Source organism: Bactrocera dorsalis, chromosome 2 (genome assembly GCF_023373825.1).
Source record: "Bactrocera dorsalis isolate Fly_Bdor chromosome 2, ASM2337382v1, whole genome shotgun sequence".
Taxonomy (NCBI): domain Eukaryota; kingdom Metazoa; phylum Arthropoda; class Insecta; order Diptera; family Tephritidae; genus Bactrocera; species Bactrocera dorsalis.
Genome location: NC_064304.1, coordinates 73180272 through 73204004, shown reverse-complemented (window position 1 = coordinate 73204004; position 23733 = coordinate 73180272). Strand labels below are relative to the sequence as shown.

Sequence of the window (23733 nt, the reverse complement as noted above, 5' to 3'; positions counted from 1 at the left end):
TCATTAACTTTACTTAACATCTGCAGAGTACCTTTATAATTATAAAACGTACTTCCAGACCGCGGCGGAGCCTTCATCACAATGTGTTTCCCGTCAACTGCGCCTATACAATGGGGAAAATTCCATTTATCACTAAATTTTTGGGCAATGTCAATCCACATCTGTTCGTTGTTTGGAACCTTGCAAATGTGTAATGTGATATCAATTTATATTTTTGATGTGATTATGTATAGCTACCTCTAAATATTCATTTTTCAAAGCTTTGTAAATTGCATTGCAAACCTCCGGCACAAATATGGTATTCGGCGCAATGCGAAAGTCACAGATAAACTTTTGAAGCTGTCTCCAGAGGCAAGGAAGCGAAGTGTAACCGCCAAACGTTCATTGGCTGCTTTATTTAGGATGACAAGCCCAACCATGTGACAGGGTTGCACAAATATCTGTCATATTATTGAAGTGCACAAATCAGTACAGAAAAATGCTGGTTCAAGTACGCCAATCGTGTGAACACTGAAAATTGTATCGGTACACAAAATTTATTTTGTACATATTTGTACAGAAAAATTTTGTCAAAAATCGGTACATTTGACCAATCGTGTGATCTCAGCATTAAAGAACTGAAACAATCAAGTTTTGCCGAATGGGACAAAATTTATATGTGCGTACAGAAAAGACTGATGAAAATGCCTCTTCATATGTACTCATATTGAAATATTTTTTTTTCACACATAAATATTTTAATTGTGAATATATACCTATTTAAACAAATACAAAGTATATTGAACCACTAATAAGAACTGATAAATACTAAATGTTTATTACCACAATATTTCTTGACATACATATTCAAATAAAAATACTATTTTTATTAAACGAATCCTGAAAATCATATCTTTTAACATATTTTATTAGATGAGGAACTTGCCAAAAACAAACAAAAAATACGAGTATAAAGAATATTCCTATATGTTTTAAAGTCGATAAATAGAACACACAATATTAGAAATCGCTTCCTTTCATGACAGACGACTAAAAGAGCGCAGGTTTATAATGAAATCTAAACACGTCATTTTAATTAAATTTTAATGGAAAAATTATTAAAAAATATACTTTGTAAAATGTAGCTTATTTTTTGGTACAGGGGGTCTAACTCCATACCAAATTTTATTAAAATCGGTCGCTCTTGCTCGTGAAGAAGTAGCAAACATACATACTTACAAACTGTCGCCTTTGTAATACTACATAGTATGATTCTAACGTCCTTATGACGTGGTATGTTGGTGCACCCTAATGCATGGACTTGTATGTATGTAAAAGTATTTGTCAATCCGATTATTACATAAGTATGCATACTTTTTTTCGTTTTCCCGGAGTAGTAGGTTGTATTTGTTCAATAGCCAGAAGGCACACAGAGCTAAATCAGGCGAATACCGTGATTGCGGCACAATACTGGTTGAAAATTTGGCGAAAAACTCATAAAGCAAAAATGCAGTATGCGACGGTGCATTATCACGGGGTAAAGACCAAGAGTTGTGAATCGCCAAAATGTATGTACGCTCATAACTTTCATACGACTGAACCAAATTTGATAACTCTTTTTTTAAAATGTTCGTTGAGGTTCAGGGATGGTTTCTGCGGAGAAAAAAATTTGAATGATTGCCGGAAAACCCCTAAAAACCGCCCTTTTCTTTTTTCTCATACAAACGAATGAATGTTTGTTCGTTAGTAACGCTACGGTTGAACCGATATTGATGAAATTTTAAGAGGTTGTTTGTTGTGGATCGGGAAAGGTTTAGGAATAAAAAAAACCTGTATGTCTTTCATGAGGAAAAGTCGGAAAATTGAACAATTCCAAAAAGTTAATTTTTTCCATACAAATTTTTTTATTCAATTTTTTTGTTTTGTTTTTCAATTATTTAAACTCTTCAAGTTTGGCGTTTGCTTCAAAAATTTTTTAAAATAATTCAGTGAAAATGTTGTGTTTTTTACACAAAGTGATCAATTACAGATTGAAATTTGTCACGATGCCATGAAGAGGTCGCTCTAATATCGGTCGGCGTTCCTTTTGGCATCAACATACATTAGCAGCCCAAGGCACATGAAGGAGTACTCCCAGGATGCGATGACATACGTGCGGTATTATGGGTCGCGATCAATCAGAAAGCGATCATCATGATGTCACAGCAAGACTTTTCAAGCAACAGCTTCGATGGACATTTTTCTTGAAGCAACGCATATATGGTGCTGTTAGGTGCTAGATGTACTCTGTTGAGTGGCAAAAGAGAGGTTTGCCGCACGCACACATTCTTCTTCGGATGGTGGAAGGTGGTTTCATCAGATCAAATTGATGAAATCATTCAATAATGCGGCAATTCCACTTCGGTTTGTATGTCTGTCAATAAATGCACGAAACAGTATTCACGTACTTTTCTTTCGAAAACATAAACTAGAAATGATGGATATCCACTTTATCGGCGTCGCTCACCAGACGACAACGGCAGAACATTTAGCAATCAATTTAGAGGCGTTAGTATCGAAGTTGACAACACATGGATCGTACCATATTCGCCACTGTTGTCCAATTCACATTCAAAAGTCATGTCAATGTTGAGTATTGCAGTTTGGTGTAATCGATAAAATACGTTTGTAAGTACGTCGCCAAATGAAGCAGCTTGGCGATTATTGGTCTTGAACGATACGGTCGATACGTGAACTGCAATAAAGCGCTTTGTAGGATATTTACTTTTGCAATTCATGAACGTTTTCCGACTGTTGTGCGTCTCGCAGTTAGTTTGAAGAATGGCCAAAGAGTGTATTTCAACCTAGAGAATACAGTATAGCCAGTGGAAACATCGCCAGCAACAAAATTAACATTGACGAGTTTTTTTTCAACTTTCGTCAGTGATGCATTTGTGAGAACATTGCTCAATTCGAAAAGAAAGCAAGGCCAACCAGTAGATTGACATTCAGGTGTCTTATCAACTAATGCATTAGGACGAATTTACACAATCCACCCGAAAAACAAAGATTGTTTTTACCTTCGGCTGCTATTGATTAATATACGCAGTTCAACTTTATTTGAGTCATTGCTTACTGTGAATGGTTCGATGTGTGCAAGTTGTGGAGAAGTAAGCCAGCAATTACAAATGCGGGAACACATTAATCACTGGAATGAAAATGAAGTTCGCATACTTTTCGATATATACATCGACATTGTCAAAGACATTTTACATCGTCTTCGTTAAAAATTGGAAATGGTACAATTTCGGTTGATACTTCCGGTGGTTCGATATCAATTCCATCTTCCCTTTATCAATTCACGAAGGATGAACTCATCACAAATGTTCGGACATTGACCAAATTATCATAACTACGATTCCTTAAGTGCACGCACAATGTTAGCTGCCAAAAATACCGATGTTGTTGACTTCAACTGGTAGATTCAAAGTCAAATTCCGGGAGACTTGCGCTCATACAAATCGATCAATCGTCTTGACTATGAAGACGACGCCGTGAATTATCCAGTGGTATTCCTAATTCTTTGGATAGGCTTGGTATGCCACCGCATCATTTGCGTCTCAAAGTAGGATCCGTCGTTATTATGTTTCCCAATCTTCAAGGGCCGAAATTGTGTAATAGAACCCGACTGATTGTGACGCACCTATTGAATACAAGAATACAGAATGCTTGATCCAACGAATTCCTTTGAGTTTTAACGATATGCCATTTCAGTTCAAACGTATTCCGTTTCCAGTGAAAATTGAATTTGAGGTGACAGTCAACAGGACCTAAAGATAGTCGCACAGTGTGAGATATAAATTTGGAAATGCTATGTTTTTCACACGGCCGTAGCGTACTCGCGAGTCGGAAAACCATCTTTTCTGTACACCGGAACAGAAACCAAAAAATGTTGTTTATAAAGCTGCGTTACATTGAAAAAAAATGAAATGATAAATTTAACTTTCTTTTCATTTCAAACTATATAATTTCACGCAGGACAACGGCTGCGGGGTCAGCTAGTTTAACATAAAACAACAAACTTATTGAAGAAAAACTCATAAACTGCGTTGACAAAATTCTACATGCAGAACGATACTCATACTTTGTACATTGTTATGATAACGGTAAAGTGCAGTTAGCCTTTTTCTTTCATTTCATTATGTTTACTGTTTAGTATTTATTGAATTTGATTTGAACACTTGAATAGCTATAATGGCTTCGCGAAAAGAAATATCAATTGACGTAAGAAATTTGGTGATAAAACAAAGAAAATAAAAAAAATCGTATGGTGAAATTTCTAAAATTTTAAACTTGAGTCGAGCAACAGTACAAACAATCGTAAAAAACTTCGAAAATAGTGGTTCCACCGAAAATAAACCGCGCAGTGGCCGCCCAAGAATCGCCCTGATCCTCAAAGAAGTAGACAAAAATGCCAAAATAAATGCTCCAAACTTAGCGAACACATAGCAAATACGTCCCAAAAGAGTATCCATCCAAGAACAACACAAAGAACTCTAAACGAAAATGGGTTCCACAGTAGTACACTACGGAAGAAACCACTTATTTCTGAAAAAAAAAACCGGAAACCGGAAAAAGGGGATGGATTTTTGGTAGCGATGGAAGAGTTAGAGTTTGGAGGAAAACTAACACCTCGCTAGAACCGAAAAAGTTAGTGTAAACTTTGAAGCACGGTGGCGGCAGCGTAATGGTTTGGGGAGCTGTTGCGGCCTCTGGAATTGGAAAGTTAGCCTTTATTGAAGGTAAAATGAATCGTCTTAAGCCTAAGTATCTGTTAAAACATAATTTGAAACCTTTGGTGGATAATTTGTGGCTTAGTTCCGGTTGGATCTTTCAACAAGATAACGATCCGAAGCATACCCCGCAAATTGTTAAGGACTGGTTGCTTTATTACGCTCCAAGGCAATTAACACTCCACCTCAAAGTCCAGATTTGAATATTATTGAACATGTCTGGGAAATTTTGGAGCGTAAAATTAGAAAGCACCAGATTTCTAGCTCTGCTCTACTCAAAGAGCGCATATAAAAAGCTTGGAACAGCATAACGTCTGCAGAGTTGGCAAATTTAGCAGAATCAATGCCACGTCGTCTTTAAGCAGTTGTAGATGCCAATGGGTACCCAACTAAATACTAAACTGTCTTAATAACTACCATTTTGTAAAGTTTTTGCACTGAACTAAGATAATTTTTTACTGTATGTAGACTTTTGTCAACATAATTTTTGAGTTTTTCCTCCGTAAATATGTTGTTTTATATTAAGTAATGTATTTTTTAAGTTTATTGTTATTAGAAAATAGATAAGAATAAAACTGTATCAACACATTTTGCTAAAAAGATTTTGTACTCTCATATGCAATAAAACAGGGGATGTATGTAGACTTTTGTTTGCCACTGTACAATAAATTCGGTTTTTGCTTCTGAACTACTTATATCGTGCAGACCATAATTCAACGGAAGTTGCAACGACAGTGATCACTCGCTTAGCTGTGGCTGCAGAGAATTCCATTCTGCAGTTATTCGCAGAAACTTTGTCGCTGTCACTAGCTAAGCTTAGGGCTAGAACTACAGGTATCCCTCGAATAGCACGGTACTTGAGTTGCACGAAATCTCGAATAGCACGGTTAAAAATTGCGACAACCCTCGAATAACACGGGGTTCGAATTACACGAAGCCGCGAAAATTCCTTTTAAAAATTGAAATTTAAGGATCCTCTACCTCTTCAAGGGAAAACAAATCAATCTTTGAAGAGTGACAGTGGTTGAACATATGTAATTTAAAAATTATTGCGTTTATAAAGTTTTACCTTTTAAATTTCAAATAACACGATTTCGAATAACACGGAACCAATTAACCGTGTTATTCGAGGGATACCTGTATATATCTCATCTTATTGATTTTCGGCAGTGCAAAAACCAACGACGTGCATTTCTAAATACGAGATAACGCATTATAACATACCGATTTTATGTAGTATACGTAATCACTCGTTGATTATGCAAATAGTTATTCTTATCATATTCGTCATAAAAACGTAAATCTCATTTTACGAAAAAATAAATTTTTGGGCGAAGAATTTCAGTGATGAAAACACATACAATGTAGACGGACCAGATAAGCTTCATAAATATTGAAGGGATTTGAGACGCCCACTGGAGGCATGCCATAAGCGCGTTTTTGATGATGGATCACTCATGATGTGGACAGCGTTGTCTTTTAGAAAATCTACTCTCTGATTTCGTCGGTAATTTGCTTGGTGATGAATGAATGCATCGATCCGTGTAGCAAAAAATTATATTACTGGAGGAACCTGCTTTAAGTCCACATTTGAATTCGATCGAGGATCTGTGGAAAATATCTCCAGGTGAAATGTATGAATGTCTAAAACGACTAAAACATAATTTTGGCCTAATGGGACAAAATGCCACAAATGCGCATTGTTGTTGTTAATACTTGTTCAAGTTTGACCAAAGTATTTACAACTTCAAAGTTACTTATGCCTGTCAACAGTGACATGACAGCCTAGTCGCGAGTGCGACGTCTGTTTGTTTGTTGACAGAGGATATTTTGTCTTGCCCTCGTTCACTACCAGACCCATTTACGTCAATTCCTTACCAATTCCGGAGAAAACTGAACCAACTACGCGGCTGTTGATGCTAATGATATAAATATCATTGGCGTACTCCACCATTCAGCTCTGCAACTCGATTTATTTTGTTCAGGCGTCGCCTTATCTGAAACCTCGTTTAGTACAAACGGCTTTGAATGATACTTACCAATCCAGGCGTAGTTTTTGGTATTGCTCAACATCAGTTTACAAAGCCGTATAAGTTTTGCTAGGATACCATATTCAGACATAACGGCATAAACGCAGCTCGTTGTCGTGCTGTCAAAAACAGCTTTGAAATCGGCGAAGAAGTGGGTCGATTATCTTTTCACGGGTCCTTTCTAAGATTTGGCGTATGGTAAAAATCTGGTAATTGTTTATTTACCAGGCCTAAAGCCACATCGATAAAGTCCAATCACGTTGTTGACAGTGAGCTTTAATCTTTCACACAAAATGCTCGATAGAACATTGTATGCGATGTATGCGGCCAATAGACTGGACAATTTTTTGACATAACACATTTGATAAACTTGGTTTTCAATTTATAGATTATAACATTCACTGTGTGGCTTGTGGCGTCATACTGTTGGAACAATATATTATCCAAGTTAACATCATCCAATTTGGGCCAAAAATATTCGATTACCATAAAGCAGTAGCGATTCCCAATTACAATTACAAGGCTGATCTTGATCATCGCGGAACAAATACGGTCCAGTGACGTCTCCGACCCATAAGTCGTACCAAATCGTACTTTTTTCGGGTTGCAAGAGTGGCTCATGGATTATGTGGGGGTTGCTGTCTGAGCAATCACACATATTTTGCTAGTTGACAAAGCCATTCAGCCAGAAATCAGCCTCATCGCTGAAAATGATCGATGCTCATCATTTAAGCGGCTTCAGTTCTTGCGTAAATTTTATCTTGTAAGGATGTGGGCCAAGATTTTTTCGGAAAATTCGCACAACGAAGTTACGGAGAATCTCAACGCTTGCAAACGACGTGCGAGAGACTGATTTGGGTTTCTCCTCAATTGACACGCTAGCGACAGCCATATTTTCGACCTACGGGCACTTCTTTGTCTCACTGGCACGGAAACATTTTGTATTGTGCCTTCGGCTCAATTGTTGATCTGACAGAACGATTATGGCGACTTTAAATTCTAATTCTTAAACTACTCACTCGGAATTTCATTAGTAAATTTTAATAATTTCGACTCGTTGTTGGATCGTAAAAGGCAAACCTTACTGGGAAGAAATGTCAAAAGAGCGGGTAAAAATGTGTTGTCGTTTGCTCTCACTACCGGTCTACTTTTGTAGCGTTCCTATTGAAAAACCCGTTACTAAAAAAATATTCGCAGAGATTTATTAAGGTACCTCACATACAATCACCAATCACATGGAGCAAAGACAACCGGATACTGATAATGTTTATCGTGGAGCTAGATCAAGATTTTCTTAAATGTATTTGTTGACCAGAAAGATATACTGTTATGAGTAAAACATGTTCGGTAAATGCGATAGACGGGACAAGGACTGAGGCGAGTAGGTCCTTGTGACATTTACTAAAGTGGCTATATAAAGGAGCGCAAATTTGCTGTGGGATTCATGGTGGGAGAGAGACTTCGTCGCCGAGTACTGTCATTCACCTCGGTGGATAAACGTCTAGCCACAATCTGCATCAAACCAAAGTTCTTCAACATATCGCTGATTTGCGCCCACGCCCCGACTTGCTTGGTGACTTTAACGCCAGGGTGGGCAAAGAAGGTATCTTTACCACTACGGTTAGTAAACTCAGCCTCCACGACGAAACATTCTCAAATGGATCGAGGCTGATCGTCTTCGCCGGTTCCAAAATATGTATCTGTAGTACTATATTTCATCAAAACAAAATTCAAGCCTGCCTGCCTGTCTCCGGATCGAAAAATCACCAAGCATATCGATCATGCTGTGATAGACGGAAAACACGTCTCCAGTGTTTTAGATGTGCGTGCGCTCCGAGGTCCTAACATCGACTCCGACCACTACCTTGTTGTAGCCAAGATTCGCACCCGCCTCTGTGCAGCAAAAAACGCACGTCATCAAACGCATGGATGGTTCGACGTCGAGCAGCTGCAATCACAACAGATAGAAGAACGATTTTCTGGCATAAAGGCAGATCCTTTTCGTGGTGTCGAAAGCAGCTTTGAAATTTACGAAGAGGTGGTGTGTGTCGATTATCCTATCACGGGTCTTTTCTCAGATTTGGCGCATGGTGAAGATCTGGTCGATTGTTGTTTCGCCAGGTCTAAAGGCCGTCCTGCTATATGGTGCAGAGACTTGCACGATGGGAACAACTGATGAGTCGATGTAGCGAGTTTTCGAGAGAAAAGTTCTGCGAAAGATTTAGGGTCCTTTGCGCGTTGGCCACGGCGAATATCGCATTCGATGGAACGATGAGCTGTACGAGATATACGACGACATTGACATAGTTCAGCGAATTAAAAGATAGCGACTACGCTGGCTAGCTCATGTTGTCCGGATGGACGATAACACTCCAGCTGTGCAAGTATTCGAGGCCGTACCCGCCGGTGAAGCAGAGGAAGAGAAAGACCTCGACTCCGTTGGAAGGACCATGTGGAGAAGAACGTAGCTTCGCTTGGAATATCCAATTGGCGCCACGTAGCGAAAAGGTAAGACAACTGGGGCGCTGTTGTTAACTCGGCTATTATCGCGAAAGCGGTGTCTACAGAAGTAGTAGTAGTAGAAAGAGCTTGAACCGTTTTGGTTGGATTCGGAAAATTTTTAGTCATAACGTGGCATATTTCAAAAGTATTATTAGTGCAAAATTTCATGGTTTTTTGCACAGGCGTGGGTTTAATCAGATTTCGCCCATTTTTGCACTGTCACACAGGAACATGAGAGGAATGCTAATGCTAAGTTTAGCCTAAATTGGTGGATTGAGTTTTGAGATATGTGATTTTTCTAAAAAGTGGGGGGTGCCACGCTTTAAGTCCAATTTTCATACCTGCTCCCATAAAGGCTGCACACACCTTCTGGGAGGTAAAATTTAACGTCTCTTGAGTAACTAGTTATTGTTTTATTGGGCTGTTAGTAGCTTTGAATAGTACCGTTGTATAAGGGGTGAGCGGGATTATCTTCCGATCTAATCCATTTTCATACTGTCGGTAGAAATGTTGACATTTGACAGAAAATATCAGTCAATGTGTGAGATATTTAATGAAATTTGTAGACCATTCTTTTCTGATAAGGGTAGGACTATAAGTTAGAAATGGGTTGAATCGGGTCAATACTTTTTTTAGTCCCAATATAACTAATATAAAGATTTTCGTACTTCCGGGTAACATTATACTATGTACATACTTAAGTATATCAGCCATAATATGTGGTATCGTAATAAAATCAGGAGAGCGTATTGTGCTGATAACAATGTCGAGTATCTTTGTGACTAAAATGAAAACAAATCGGTGAAAACTTGACCTAGCTCACAGATAATTAATATCAATATTTGCGAGCATCCCTCTGACTTTTCCCTATATGATTGGTGATTGTATGTGAGAAACTTTGATGAAACTCTGGGAACCTTTTCTTAGTCTATAATATTGGTTAAAATAAATGAAATGGAGTTAATATTACCCCCAACTCCCTTATATGTACTTCTGATAATAACTTTCGTTATTGTAACAAGTTTTGTGCCAAATATATTGGTCAATGAGTATTATTTTTTATATACAAAATTGCTTCGAAATATGTTCTCAATTATACCTCAGCAATATCGAAGTTAATGCAGTCAGCCCGTCCCTTTCTCTGCCCCCAGTATGCACCATAAAACGATTTCCATGTTTCCACCTTTATTTAAACGGTTTAGATTATGTAGTCAATGAGTGATATTTTAATGAAACTAAATGGTAAAGTTTTCTTAAAAATTAGGAATCACCTAAAACTAAGCGAGATAGATATAGGGTTATATATATATAAATGATCAGGATGACATGAAAAGTTTAATTGCAAGAGTATAAAATGTTCGATTAGCCCTTCCTAACTTTATCATACCAGTTTTTTATCAAAAATAAGGAGGCTTCGTAGTGCAAAAAACAGAAAGAAATGTCAAAAACATACGTTACATTTCAATAAAAGCCTTTTATTAGGTTTTCTTGTATAATTTTCCAATCGAAAACAAGTTAAGAAACTAAGCAGTAATCTGCCATCATGTGACAATCTCATTAACATTGATACTTTTCTTCCATCACTTTAAGATTCTAGTTGAACCGCTCTCCCTCCCTACAATTTTCAAATTATTAAAGAAATTTTGCAAGAGATAGTCAGGCTTGATAATCAAAATTGCTCCTAGTTTATTAGCATATTTTGCGCAATTTCTTGATAATATGGCTCTAAGTGGTTGCTTATCAACACAAACCTTTTGATGCAATCTGCATCATTCATTCATTGGTATATTTGAGGACCAGCACCTTTAATGTTTGCCATACTAAGTATGTAAATGAATTTTAAGCAAATTTTACTGTAACAGTATCCTTCTACGGGCAACGCTTCTAATTTTTCGCAAATTTTCGGTAAGGAACCTGAGAGTGCGGATCACATGACGCTTGCATACACGAAGAAAGTTGTGCAATACCTAATCATGTTCCAGTCATAATAAAATAAAAAAATTTTTATTACTAACAAGCCTTTATTTATCAAAATATTTGAAATGCAATTATCTCAAGAAACAGGAACAAATATTTTCATTAAATAGGGGATAGTATACGCATTTTAAAGTTTCGAAGCTGTGAAATCGTCGATGATATTCGTCAACAAAATGTTTTTATATTAGGCTGTGTCAACAACTGAAAATATGACCTAATACGTTGATCTTTGTGAGCGTATAAATCGTTTGCTTACACGCAAATTTAGCGCTTCATTACTTAAAGATAATGGCGAATCCGTATTTTAATATGTCGAGATTTTCTCTTCCAATACTTTCAGGTTAGATAGCTCCTCCACGCCATATTTATCGGCGTTCTTTGATTATAATACAGCAAAATGTTAATTTTCAAACGTCGAATAAAAACTTTTACAGTTATATTTATTTAATAATTATTAGCGTAAACATCACACGATAAACTTATTATAATATTTGTATATTTAACATCCTGATGCGCAAAATTTTATATATATATATATTAGAGTAGCTCATATAGTAACTTATGTCTAGAGACAAAAAACTTAATTTGTGAGAGGATGGATAAACTTTAATTTCTTGCTTATTATTTTCTCGCTAAGCATCCACACATATATACACATAACAAGTACAAACTTATTACATGTCAAAGTATTTAAAAATAATTGAGCGAAACTATTTATTTTAGTAATTGATGAGCTCGCTGATTTGCCACTGCTATTCGCGCTTCGTTCGACTCCCCCTGAAATTAAATGAAAAATGGAGAAATTGTTAATTAAAATCGATTAAAAGTCACATATTTTATAATACATACAATATAGCATACAAATACATTTACCGATGTCTGTCTGTACGTGCAACGTTTGAGTTCAAAGTCGGGGGCATATATTAGGTGTTGGAAAAGCCTTCTGATAAAAGAGTAAGAAGCGCTAAGTTCGGGTGAAATTGAACACTTTACACTCTTGCAAATTCCGAAATTGCCGTTGGCAAAATCATATATTATATTAAAAGAGTAGGAAAGAACTAAGTTCGGTTGCGAAAAAGTTCTACATTCTTTATTATTGCAATCAAATTTGGTATTTTATTAAGTTATTTCATATGCCATAAAGTCACTTAGTTGTATTGTTATTTTTCTAAGTCAGCTAAAATATATTGAAACCATTTCGAAATTAGAAATGAGTGATATACCTCAACCGAAGAGGCTAAATACAACATATTATATTAAGTTTGTGTAGAAAACGTTAATCAATGTAATCATGGATATGAAGATTGGACCACCGCCATCGTTATAATTTTACAATACTTAGAAAACTTTGTCCACTAAATTTCACTAAAATATTACATATGAACGAAAAAACCGAATGTTCGAAAATATTTGTATTACGCATATGGTGGAGCTAAGTGAAGTATTGACCCGATTCAATCCACTTTAAAGTGATGGGTACGCTAGTAGCAGGAATGGATTCTCCGTGAATTTCAATAATATGTCTTAGACTTAATCCGATATTGTCGGTTAAACGTTAGTAACAGGCACGAGGTCTACGTATTCGGTATCTGGCGGCTTGGGCAGTTTCGGTCCGATTTCGACAATTTTTATAATCTCACAACCTGGTGCTACAGATTATAATAGTTTTGTTCAACTAAGGGTTGTATGTATCAGATACAACTAATCGTGATAGATATACATAGAGTTACAAATGTATACATATAGTATAAATGCAAGCTCTAATTTCAGAAAAAAGTGAGATATTTTGATGAAACTTGGTATGCGGGTTCCTTAGTACAATAATGTTACGAGTTCGTAGATGGGCGTATTCAGACCGAAACTTATAAAATACCATAACTAAGCACTAAATTAAGATATAAAACTGTAATTTGGCACAGGAGATCGCGGGCTAAAAATTTTGAAAACTTGGGCGTGGCCCTGCCCTCTGACAAGTTTAATGGTCATATCTCCTCAACCGTTTAAGCTACAACAATAATTTGAGCACAAATCTCATAAGAACTTCTCCCGACAGTGTGAAAATGGATAAAATGGATTGATAACCCGCTCATTACCCATATATTGGTACTGTTTAAAACTACTAAAACTACTAAAAGCGCAATCAGTGAATAAGTATTTAAATTTACATTTAATTTTACCCCCGAAAATTTAATGAGAAATCTCTATGATAGTAGATTCGGTTTTGAATAATCTCATACTCACATTACTCTTGACAATATATGTTTGTGCATATGTCCATTACCAGGATTTTCGAAGATCCGGCTGACATTGCTCCATATGATTGGTGATTGTATGTGAGGTACCGTAATTAAACCCAGGGAACATTTTTTTAGTATGTGACATGATAATAGTTAATAGATAAAATCGGGTTGATACTACCCCAACACCCATATACTACATAATATGATTTTCCCATTTTCCCCACTGTTACATAGGAACGTCATAATACCTAATGTTTCGTACTGAATTTGGTTGAAATTGGTGTATTAGGTTCGAAGATATCTGATTTCACCTAAATGTGGGCGGGACCACGCCATTCTTCGAATTTCGATATCGACTATATGGATACTATATGGATGGAAAATTAACGTCCATAAGTGGATTGGTGTTCAATACTTAAGAAAAATGAGGTTTAGATGAAAAAGAGTATGGACTGATTGTAATCACTTTTGAAATTATTCAAGTATACACAAGAACATATTTTGAAACAATTTTATAAATTGGATTCTGCATAAGGTGTGTTAGGATTCAGAATATCATTACATGTAGTATTTATATTGGGTAGTCGAAACATTATTTTCATATTTTATCAATAGATGTCGTATATCTCCAGTGCTACCAATCACATTGTGTCATACCATACAGTGTTGGAAAGGTGAGATTTTAAGCTTCATTTAACTCAAAAAAATTAAATTCGGGGAAGTTGAAAAAAATTTACAGTGTGAAAATAATGAAGAAATTCGCTGTATTTTGATATTTTTGTATAAAAAAGGGCAGAATGCCACTCAAACCACCAATGAAATTTGTGAACTTTAAGGAAATGATGCTGTATTAGTTTGCGTAGTACAACCATTGTAAGATCAGTACTATCCCTAAATTTCTATTATGAATCTCAGGCATTGAACGATATTTTCGAACAAAAATCGAATATAGGTACGGGGGTCCAAGTATTTAGTACCTAGAAAGTAAAAGTCTTTTCGTATTTCTGATCAAATTTCAACTTATTTTTTATAGATTTATACTAATAAATAAATAAAGAAATATGCACCGTCGACCACTTTTTTCCATTTTTCTGCTAGAGATATTATTTTATCAGTGTAAATCGAAATTTCGACATTTCTACATAGAACGTAAGCGACCGAGCCATTGTAGTGCTACACGATTTGATACAGCATCGTCTCCGTAAACTTCACACATTTCATTGGTGGCTTGCATTATGTTCTTCCCTTTTTCATACAGAAATTTCGAAATATAGCGAATTTCTTCATTATTTTCACTCATTTTTAAATAGCTGTAACATTTTTTCCACTTCACAGAAATCAATTTTTTTGGTTAAATCAAGCTTAAAATTTCACCTTTCCAGTACTATATGGTATGACACAATGTGATTGGTAGCCCTAGATGTATACGACTGCAACGACGTCTATTGACAGAATACAAAAATACTTTTACATTTACCGAATATATAGTATTTTGTTTTTTTTTTATGGTAGGGGAAATCATCGAAAGCCGGAGTGCGGAACTTTAATCCGCTAAACCTAACTTACTCACAATTTAAGATTCTCCCTCGGAACCACCAACTAAGAATTACTTCGTGGGAGGTACAATACATTAAAGTATCCTCTATTGCGCAGACTGACGGACGCCTAATCTGTTGAAAAAGTCTTAGTTTTGTGGAATCTGAAAAAGTAGCTTCTAAAGCATGCATGTCCACTAAGTATTTGCGTCAGGTGGGAATCTTGGTCTCCATGTCGTCTGTCTATCCACGAGTGGATGTCTGATATAAGTCGATGGGTGCAGCAGCCTTTGGATGAGGAATTCTACCGCTTCTGCTACTTATTACATGAATCGCAGAAAGCCTATGCATTGCAATTATTTCATTAGCACACTCTTTTATATTCATTGCCTGCATCCATACTGGAGCCGCATACACTATTACGGAACTCATTGCTTTCGCTATTAAGAATCGAAATGAAATGACGTGACGTGAGAGCCAAGTCGCGAGTGCGACGAGTATTTGTTTGATGGCAGCACATATTTCGTCTTGCCACAGAGGCGGGTGCAATTCTTGGCTGCAACAAGATAGTGGTCCGAGTCGATGTTGGGCCTCGGAGCGTACGCACATCTAAAACACTAGAGACGTGTCTTCCATCTATCACAACATGATCGATCTGGTTGGTGGCTTTGTGATCCGGAGACAACCTGATAGCTTAATGTATTTTCTTATGACGGAATATAGTACTACAGATATCCATATATCAGGCCCCGGCGAAGTCGATCAGGCTCAAGCCCATTTGGAGATGTTTTCTCGTGAAGGCTAAATTTACCGAGTGTTGTGCCAAAGATACCATCCTTGCCCGCTTTGTCGTTAAAGTCACCAAGCACGATTCTACCGGAGTGAATGACAGTACTCGGCGATGGAGTTTCTCTCCCACCACGGATCCCACACCATTTGCATTCCTTTAAAAGGCCACTGTATTAAATGTCACAAAGACCTACTAGTATCTGTCCTTGTCCCGTCCATCGCATTTCTGGAACGGCGGTGATGTAGTCTTCACTCTAGCGAGGACATAAGCCAACTTTCATACGTAAAAGAATCGTTTTTGGCCACTTCCAAGTGAATGACAATCAGAGAACTTTCCTTACTTGCGTTAACTTCTACACATGACTCCCTCCTTCACTTATAATATATAGTATATGTATATTTAAAATTACTTGGATTTCGATCCTTAGCTTAACGTTTTACACCTTAAGGTATTTCCCTTCCTTACTTGTTGATTATAATAATATAGGTGAGCGAAAATGGATTACTCCACGTCCACTATGTGCCATTAAGAGAAAACATTAAATGTCTTAATTAAGTACTTAAGTTACTTACTTACTTGGATTCATGACATAATCCTGACATTCTTATGTTACATTGTGAAAATAGACGAATTCGGACTACAACCACAGCTTCTTCCTAAATAACACACCTTAAGAAAATTTTGAAAATAGAATCAGAACTACACTTTTCTAACACCGGATACCGAAGGACCTAAGTGCTTATACCCGCCTTAACCGAAAATATTACTTAATTTGTGAGATATATTAGTATATTAGTGAAGTTCAGAGAGCCTCTCTTCCTGACCAAAATGTGTCTTTGTGCAAAAAATAGGTAGCAATGCGAGAGTATACAATTTTTAATTACTCAGAAATCACAGTGTTATATCTTAATTTAGTGCTTAGTTATGGCACTTTATTGGTTTTCGACTAATGGCGTTTTGTCGCCGTGGCAGTGTACTTTATTTACGACTCGTAATTTTTGCTGTACTAAGGAACCAGCATGCCAAGATCATCAAGATATCTCAATTTTTATTCAACTGGATATTATTTTTTATTTTAACATCATCACTGTTGTTTGATGTTTAGAAGAACAAACTACTCGAGTTCAAAATAATATAAAATGGTGGTTTTATACCCCATTTCAGGCTGCAACAAAATGATTTTTGTTAAGTAATAAATTAGGTTGAAGACAAATAATTGCTGAAATGTGAAATTTAAAGTCAAAGCGATTGTCAAATTTCTTAACTAACACATATGTACATGCGTATGTATGAATGTTTTAATCGGTTTCACGGTGACTGATTCGAGGTAGCTTATTTGAAACTCTCGAGATGTTGGTCATTCCTTTTCTGCCGGCTGACATTGGCTTAACAGTTGAATCATAGTTTTGAATCGAAGTTTTGATTGTCCTTCTGAGAAGAATAACTTTTATACTCGTGCCGCATGTTGTATAATAGAGTATAATAGTTTTGTTCCCTTGTTATTTGTATCACCTAAAGCTAATCCAAATATGGAGTTTTATATTTATAACTACATATATAAATGATTACGAGACGCGTTGTCTGCCTGTCTGTGCAAGCGACAATTTGGATAAAAATTGAGATATCTTGATGAAGCACATGTTCCTTGGCACCCATGGTAAATGTTGGACAATATCTTTGGCACAAAACCAACCAAAAGTTTGCAAATTTTATATAAGTATGACTTTATATTAATAACAGAAAATATGTTATCTGAGTTTTATTATGGTTTCTCACATACCCTCACCAATATATACGGTATAAAGTCAAGCGAATGTTTTAAAGTTCTGATATTAATTATATGATAGCTAGTGCGATTTTTCCCTGATTTTATCAATTTGCGCAAAGATACAGTGTTATTAAAAAAAATTAGCTCTTAGAATTTCATTAGGTCATATTAACTGATATTCACGAGATAAAGTTAGCCTGAAGTCTGAAACTTTTTTTAATTCTATAGTCTTCATTTGTCTGCCTGAGAGATTTATTGATTAGATTCATTTTTGGCACACAAGCAAATTATTATGAGAAAATAATTATCTCTGAGTTTCTGCAATATACCTCAAATATTATCTCTGAAAAGTTCACAATATGTACCTGGAAGCTTCAACAGTTTTGGTCCGAATTGGTTTTTGGTCATAGTCTGGAACACTTTAAAGGCAGTATTTGTACAATGTTTTATCCCAATATATTCATTGGGCTTAATTTATATAATGAAAAGTAAAAGAAAAAGTAGAATTTTTGTGAGTCCGATTCACAAAATTGTTGTCTAAATATCTATATATCACCTAAATGTGGGCGGTGCCATGCCCATCGTCAAGTTTTGATAGCAGTTCCTACATATATAAAGCCCTCTCCTACGATCACGGATGCTAATCATGCACTATCGGTGTGAATGCTTAATGGATTTTTTCCGATTGAAATTGGTTTAAGTGATACGTACATTAAACTTTTTAGAGGACAGGGCCACGTTCATTTTTTTTTTTAATTTTCAGGCCGTAGGTGTCTCTTGCTAATGTTACCTCCTGTGCCAAATTACTGTTTTATACCCTAATTTAGTACTTGATTTTCGTTTAATATCGGTTTGTCGACTTGGCAATGATTCAATTCGCCCATTCGCAAATTCGTCCTCACTTTGTGTCCCAAGTTTAATTAGTATATCGCAATTTTTACTCAAGTCACAGCTGACACAGACTGACGGACCGGCGGCCGACGGACAGTCAGAAATTCGGGTTTCAACTCATCTCTTCATCCTGATCATTTATATTTATAACTTTACACGATTATTTTTAGGTGATACGAACAACCTATATTTGAAAAAAATGATTTGATTGTAAGTATTCTTTATATAATAAATATTTAAATTTTAAAACCTGCTACCTCGGAATAAAACTCTGTACAAATAGCGGATATAAAGCGTTGATACATAAGATATCAGTATTTTTTAGATATATTGTAGAAATATTAAATACGTTGTTACAGTTTTCGTTATCCTAATTGATTTTTCCCTATTAAAATTGGATGAAACAGATGGGTCAAAAAATTCGTACATTAATATAGCATTTTTTTAGATTCCAATTGGTCTCTATTTAATATAGAGAAATATTTACTCTCATAACATTCCATGACCTTTTAAAGTATTCCGAATCTGTCCGCTGTTTTGTCTTTAAAGATTACAGTTTAACTAAAGGTTAATTAGATTGGAGAATGATCTGAGTTAAGGTTATAACCTTGCTTGATCGATAAGTAGTTCCGGAATACATTGCCGAAAAAATCTATCAGGTCTGGATTATTTTGTATTCCAATGGGAAGCTCGTCGAGAGTGCATAATTTGCGGTTACTGCAGTGTCTTATATAGTTCTCTTCTTTTTGTAATCGTAAGCCTTGAACCACAGTGCGTGTTCTTTACGTTGAAACCTCCACCCATTATGAATCTTACCTGTGTCTTTTTATTATGTTTTGGTACTCTCAAATTGGGTTTGATGCCTTGGAGGACTATACACATTCGTAAGTTATTTCATTTCGTAAATAGTCACTGTTGTAGCTTGAAACTTATCAGTTGCAAGTTTTTCTTCCTCAAAATGTTTAATCGTACTTTTAATTTATATTGCACTTCCGCCACTGGCGCAAATGCTTGGATAAATTGTATGGCCAGTTTCATAGTTTTTAATTTCAAAATGAGTTTGTGACGTAAAAAGTGTCTCCGGCATCATACATTTTCCGAGTTCAATACATTTTCGATTCCACTCTTATATTTTGTGCCGCAAAAGAAATCTCCAAATATCTGATGGTTTACTCCTCTGTGTTCAACTAAAGGTAATATCGGAGAAATAACACACCTTCTAATCTGAATAAGTCAGTGGTTGTAAGTCGCTACCAGAGAGATAGAGATGTCCCACTCATCTCTCATTGGAAGAGAAAGAGCAATTGGTAAAGGTAAAACCTTCTGAACTTTGTCAACTGTCAAAGTCGTTTCTTCTCTTCGCTATGTGGCGCCAATTGGATATTCCAAGCGAAGCCAGGTCCTCCTCTTCCTCTGCTTCCCGCGGTGGGTACTGGGATTGAAATAGTTTTCCATATTTTAAATGACTACTTTATTAATTTTTAACAGTAAGAAATGTTGGGTGTTTTGATTTTAATGCCCAAAAATTATTATTATGTCCTTTCTGACTATAATGGAACAAGTTATAAAAAATGCTAATTTTGATACGCTCTCAAATTTTTTTTTTTAATTTGTAATTTTGAAAAGAGTGTGATCAGTCGACACTGTGACGTATTTTTTCTGCTCCGCGTTCTATTATTTTATCTTTATTAATGCCGTGTGTATGCGGGCATAGATTTGACCGTGTTCAGCCCAAGATCAGTTGCCATAAATGAAATCAGTTCTTTCACTTGTCGTGTGTGAATTTATCACAGGCTGATGTGAAGTTTTTGCTGAAATCTAAAAATGATTTTTATTGTAAAGTGTGCGCGGTAGTTCGGAGAAATTCTACTCGTTCGCCGCCTGCGTCGCCATCAGTGCGCAATGCTCAGTGCACTCATATTTTAAGTTCACAACAACAAAATGCTGAACAATCGAACAACGAATTTACTGAACCTTTGTTGGAGCATAACAATCCTAATAAAGTAAATGTAGTGCTTAATTCTCTGGTATTGGAAGTAAGATCACTGAGAAGTGAACGAGCGAAGGCGCTCGCGTTAATACAACAATTGTGTGATGATCGTAATTCGTTAATCGCTAAGTTAAATGAACTTAAATCAGTGGTCGGCATGAGAGGATCTGTCACTGTGTTGGTGAGCACGAAAAAAAAGTAGCCCAGTGAGAAATTGGAATTAAAATTAAGCAATTTTAATTATTAATTAATAGTATAATGAAAATTAACAAATTGTCTTTTGAGGATATATTCCCTATTATCTTTAAAAGACTTGGAACATAAAAGGCATTGCATGGCATCAAAGGCATTTAGAGCCATTAAATATTTCTCGCAGGGCATATTTCGTTTTGCGCTATGGTCTTGCGTGATGTTAATTCGTTGATGGCTCGACAACGACTGAACGATAGAGCGTAAGCGTACGTGTGAAGTTAGTTTGCACAATTTTGCTATGAAATGCCGACCACTGACTTAAATCAGAGATCTGCATTGTGCATAAGAAATTGTCCGATAATGGCAAGATCTCTGCACCAGCTTCGAACGTTATCTCTGCTGCCAACCCCTCTCTCACTGTTGCGACTACTGTTGGTACAAGTGACTCTACAATCGCTGCTCCGTCTAACGCTGCTGTCTTTGCTGATAATGTGTGTGGGAATTATCTCGCTCCCGCTACACCGACGGCACTCTCTGGAGCTTCAACTACTGCTAACTCTATCCTCACTTCTACGACTATTGTGGGTACAAAGGCTCCGTCACCTAACATTGTTGTTTCGGCTCCCACTGATAGTGTGAGTATGGATTATCTCGCTCCCGCTACTTCGAAAGCAATCTCTCCCGCTCCGTCTGCTGCTTGCTCCACTCTCTCTATTGCTGCTGATAATAAAAATTCCAATACATATGCTGACGCTGTTGCTAGGAATATCAACACTCACTTGAAAGCCAATAACAATCCAACAGTTGCTGCTAAACCGGCGAGCTGGCCCCCGTCGCTGTTAATGCTGCTCAATCTGTCGCCGTTGATGATTCTGTTAACCTGAAGTCTTCTACTTCAATTGCTGCAAATAGTAATTTGAAGTTAAAAGTGAGTACTAGGAACAAAAAATCCCCAACCACTTCAACTGTTGTTGGTGTTAATGCCAGTTGTGATCTTAATGTCGTCATACCCAAGAAATGGATTCACTTATCTGCCTTTAAGAACTCAGTCACTGAGGAAGATATTGAATCTTTTGTTGTTACACATGCTAATATTGATAGAGAGCATCTTCTATAGCAGTGTTTCCCAAAGTGGGCGATAACGTCCCCTTGTGGGAGCTGCAGGTGTCAAGGGGGGCGATAAGAGACCCAGGAAGAAAATGGGGGCGTTGTGTAGAGGCCTGCGGGGTTATTTGTAATTTTATTTAGCTAGGAGGCCTTTTAGACCACGACTACATGAGCTCTCGACTCTCAACAACAACTTGTGAACATCAACTAATATGAATTAGAAGACTGCTAAAACTCGGTTCTATATTTCTCTCCGCGTAGTTCATATATTTGTCCTATTTTATTGAATATAGAAAAAATGAAAATCATGTCAATCGGTCGCTCCGTTTCATAACGGGGCATCTTGACAGGATAGAATTTATAGAATACTAACTGTCAAACGTATTGCTATTGCCATTGCCAAATCTGTATGTGGGCAGTTTCTATCATAATATAATCATTTGCGCAAAGGTGTAGGGTAGGTATGTTCGAGCTGATGTAGCGCATGCTTTGAGCTCTTGAAAAATTTATTTTATCACTTGCGAAACGACGTCGGGTAGGTAGCTGATGCAGCGCACGTTTTGAGCTTTTGAACTCCTTAAATCTTTTATGTGGAAACTTACGCCTCCTTTACACTACTCGCGAAGTTAAACGTATTTCTCAAAGCAAAACAATGTCGGAAGTAAAAAAGAAGAGACGGCAATACTGTGCGGAATACATTAAATTCGGATTCATTGAAAATCCCACAAACCCATCCTCGCCTTTGTGTCTTCTATGTCTAAAAACATTTTCGAATGAAGCAAGATCATTTGAATAAAATGCATCCAGATAAGAGAGATAAGAATGTAGCATATTTTCAAGACCTAGAGAAGAAGCATAATACTCAGCCAAGTGTAGCAAAACTATTTTCGGCGGCTGCTAAGCAAGATGACGACGGACTTCGAGCTTCGTACAATATCTCTTTGTTAATTGCTCAAAAAGGCAAACCACATAACATCGGAGAAGAGTTAATATTGCCAGCAATAAATGAAGTAATAACTACTGTGCTTCATAAACCGGCCGCAAATATTATCCGAAAAATTCCTTTGAGTAATAATTCTGTGCAAAAGTGGCTGAAAACATTGAAGACTCATTGTGCGATCACCTGAGGACAAGCCAATTCTCAATTCAGCTCGATGAGTCCACTTTACCAACTAATGAAGCATTGTTTATTAAAGATAAAAAAATATGTGAAGAACTATTACTCGTATTTGCTAGAAATTTAGAGACCGATACAAAAGGCGAAACTATATTCAATATATTGGGAAAGTTTTGCGATGAGAAAGAGATTTCTTTGAAAAATATTATTTCAATTGCTAAACTAAACTTAAGTGAAAAACTATTTCAATCACTGCAATATGTCATCAAAGCAGTCAATAAAATCCGCAACAGCTCTTTGAATGATAGATTATTTCATTAGCTTTGTGTTACTAATGACGAGGATTTCAATCGTTTGTTGTTTCATACTGAAGTTCGTTGGTTATCAACAGGCAATTGTCTGACTCGATTCTACAACCTGTTTGACTCTGTTATAGAGTTCTTGAAAACTAAAGATACAGAATTTCAAGAAAAGCTCATAACATCAAAGAATGATATAGCTTACATGACAGACCTGTATAAATTGTTCAACGACATGAATCTCCAACTGCAAGGCTAAATTTAATTAAAACAAAAAACCTCATTGCTGCTTTCGCAGCCAAACTGCTTCTACACAAAAAGAATCTGGGCAGGCGTCAGTTTCACAATTTTCCGAATTTATCAGTATCATGCAGTAACGACGAATTGTTTGCCTACTGCCAACATTTGGAAAACCTCCACATTGACTTCACCGAACGATACCAGGACATTTTGAACTTGGAAATACCAGACTGGGTGTTGGATCCATTTTCAAATGTCAACACAGCAATGTAACCTCAGCTGGAAGAAGAACAACAAACGAGGA

General features: G+C 36.6%; 1 protein-coding gene across 3 annotated transcripts in view; it reads right to left on the bottom strand.

Moving 5' to 3' along the window:
• Nucleotides 1–11660: 11660 nt before the first annotated feature.
• Nucleotides 11661–23733, bottom strand: part of LOC115066129 (synaptosomal-associated protein 25) — a 176712-nt gene continuing 164639 nt past the window's right edge. For all 3 annotated transcript variants that reach the window (XM_049450267.1, XM_049450268.1, XM_049450269.1), the window contains one exon: nt 11661–12037. In XM_049450267.1, coding sequence (XP_049306224.1) covers nt 11975–12037 — 63 coding nt within the window. In that variant the 3' untranslated portion in view covers nt 11661–11974. The remainder of the gene's footprint in view (nt 12038–23733) is intronic.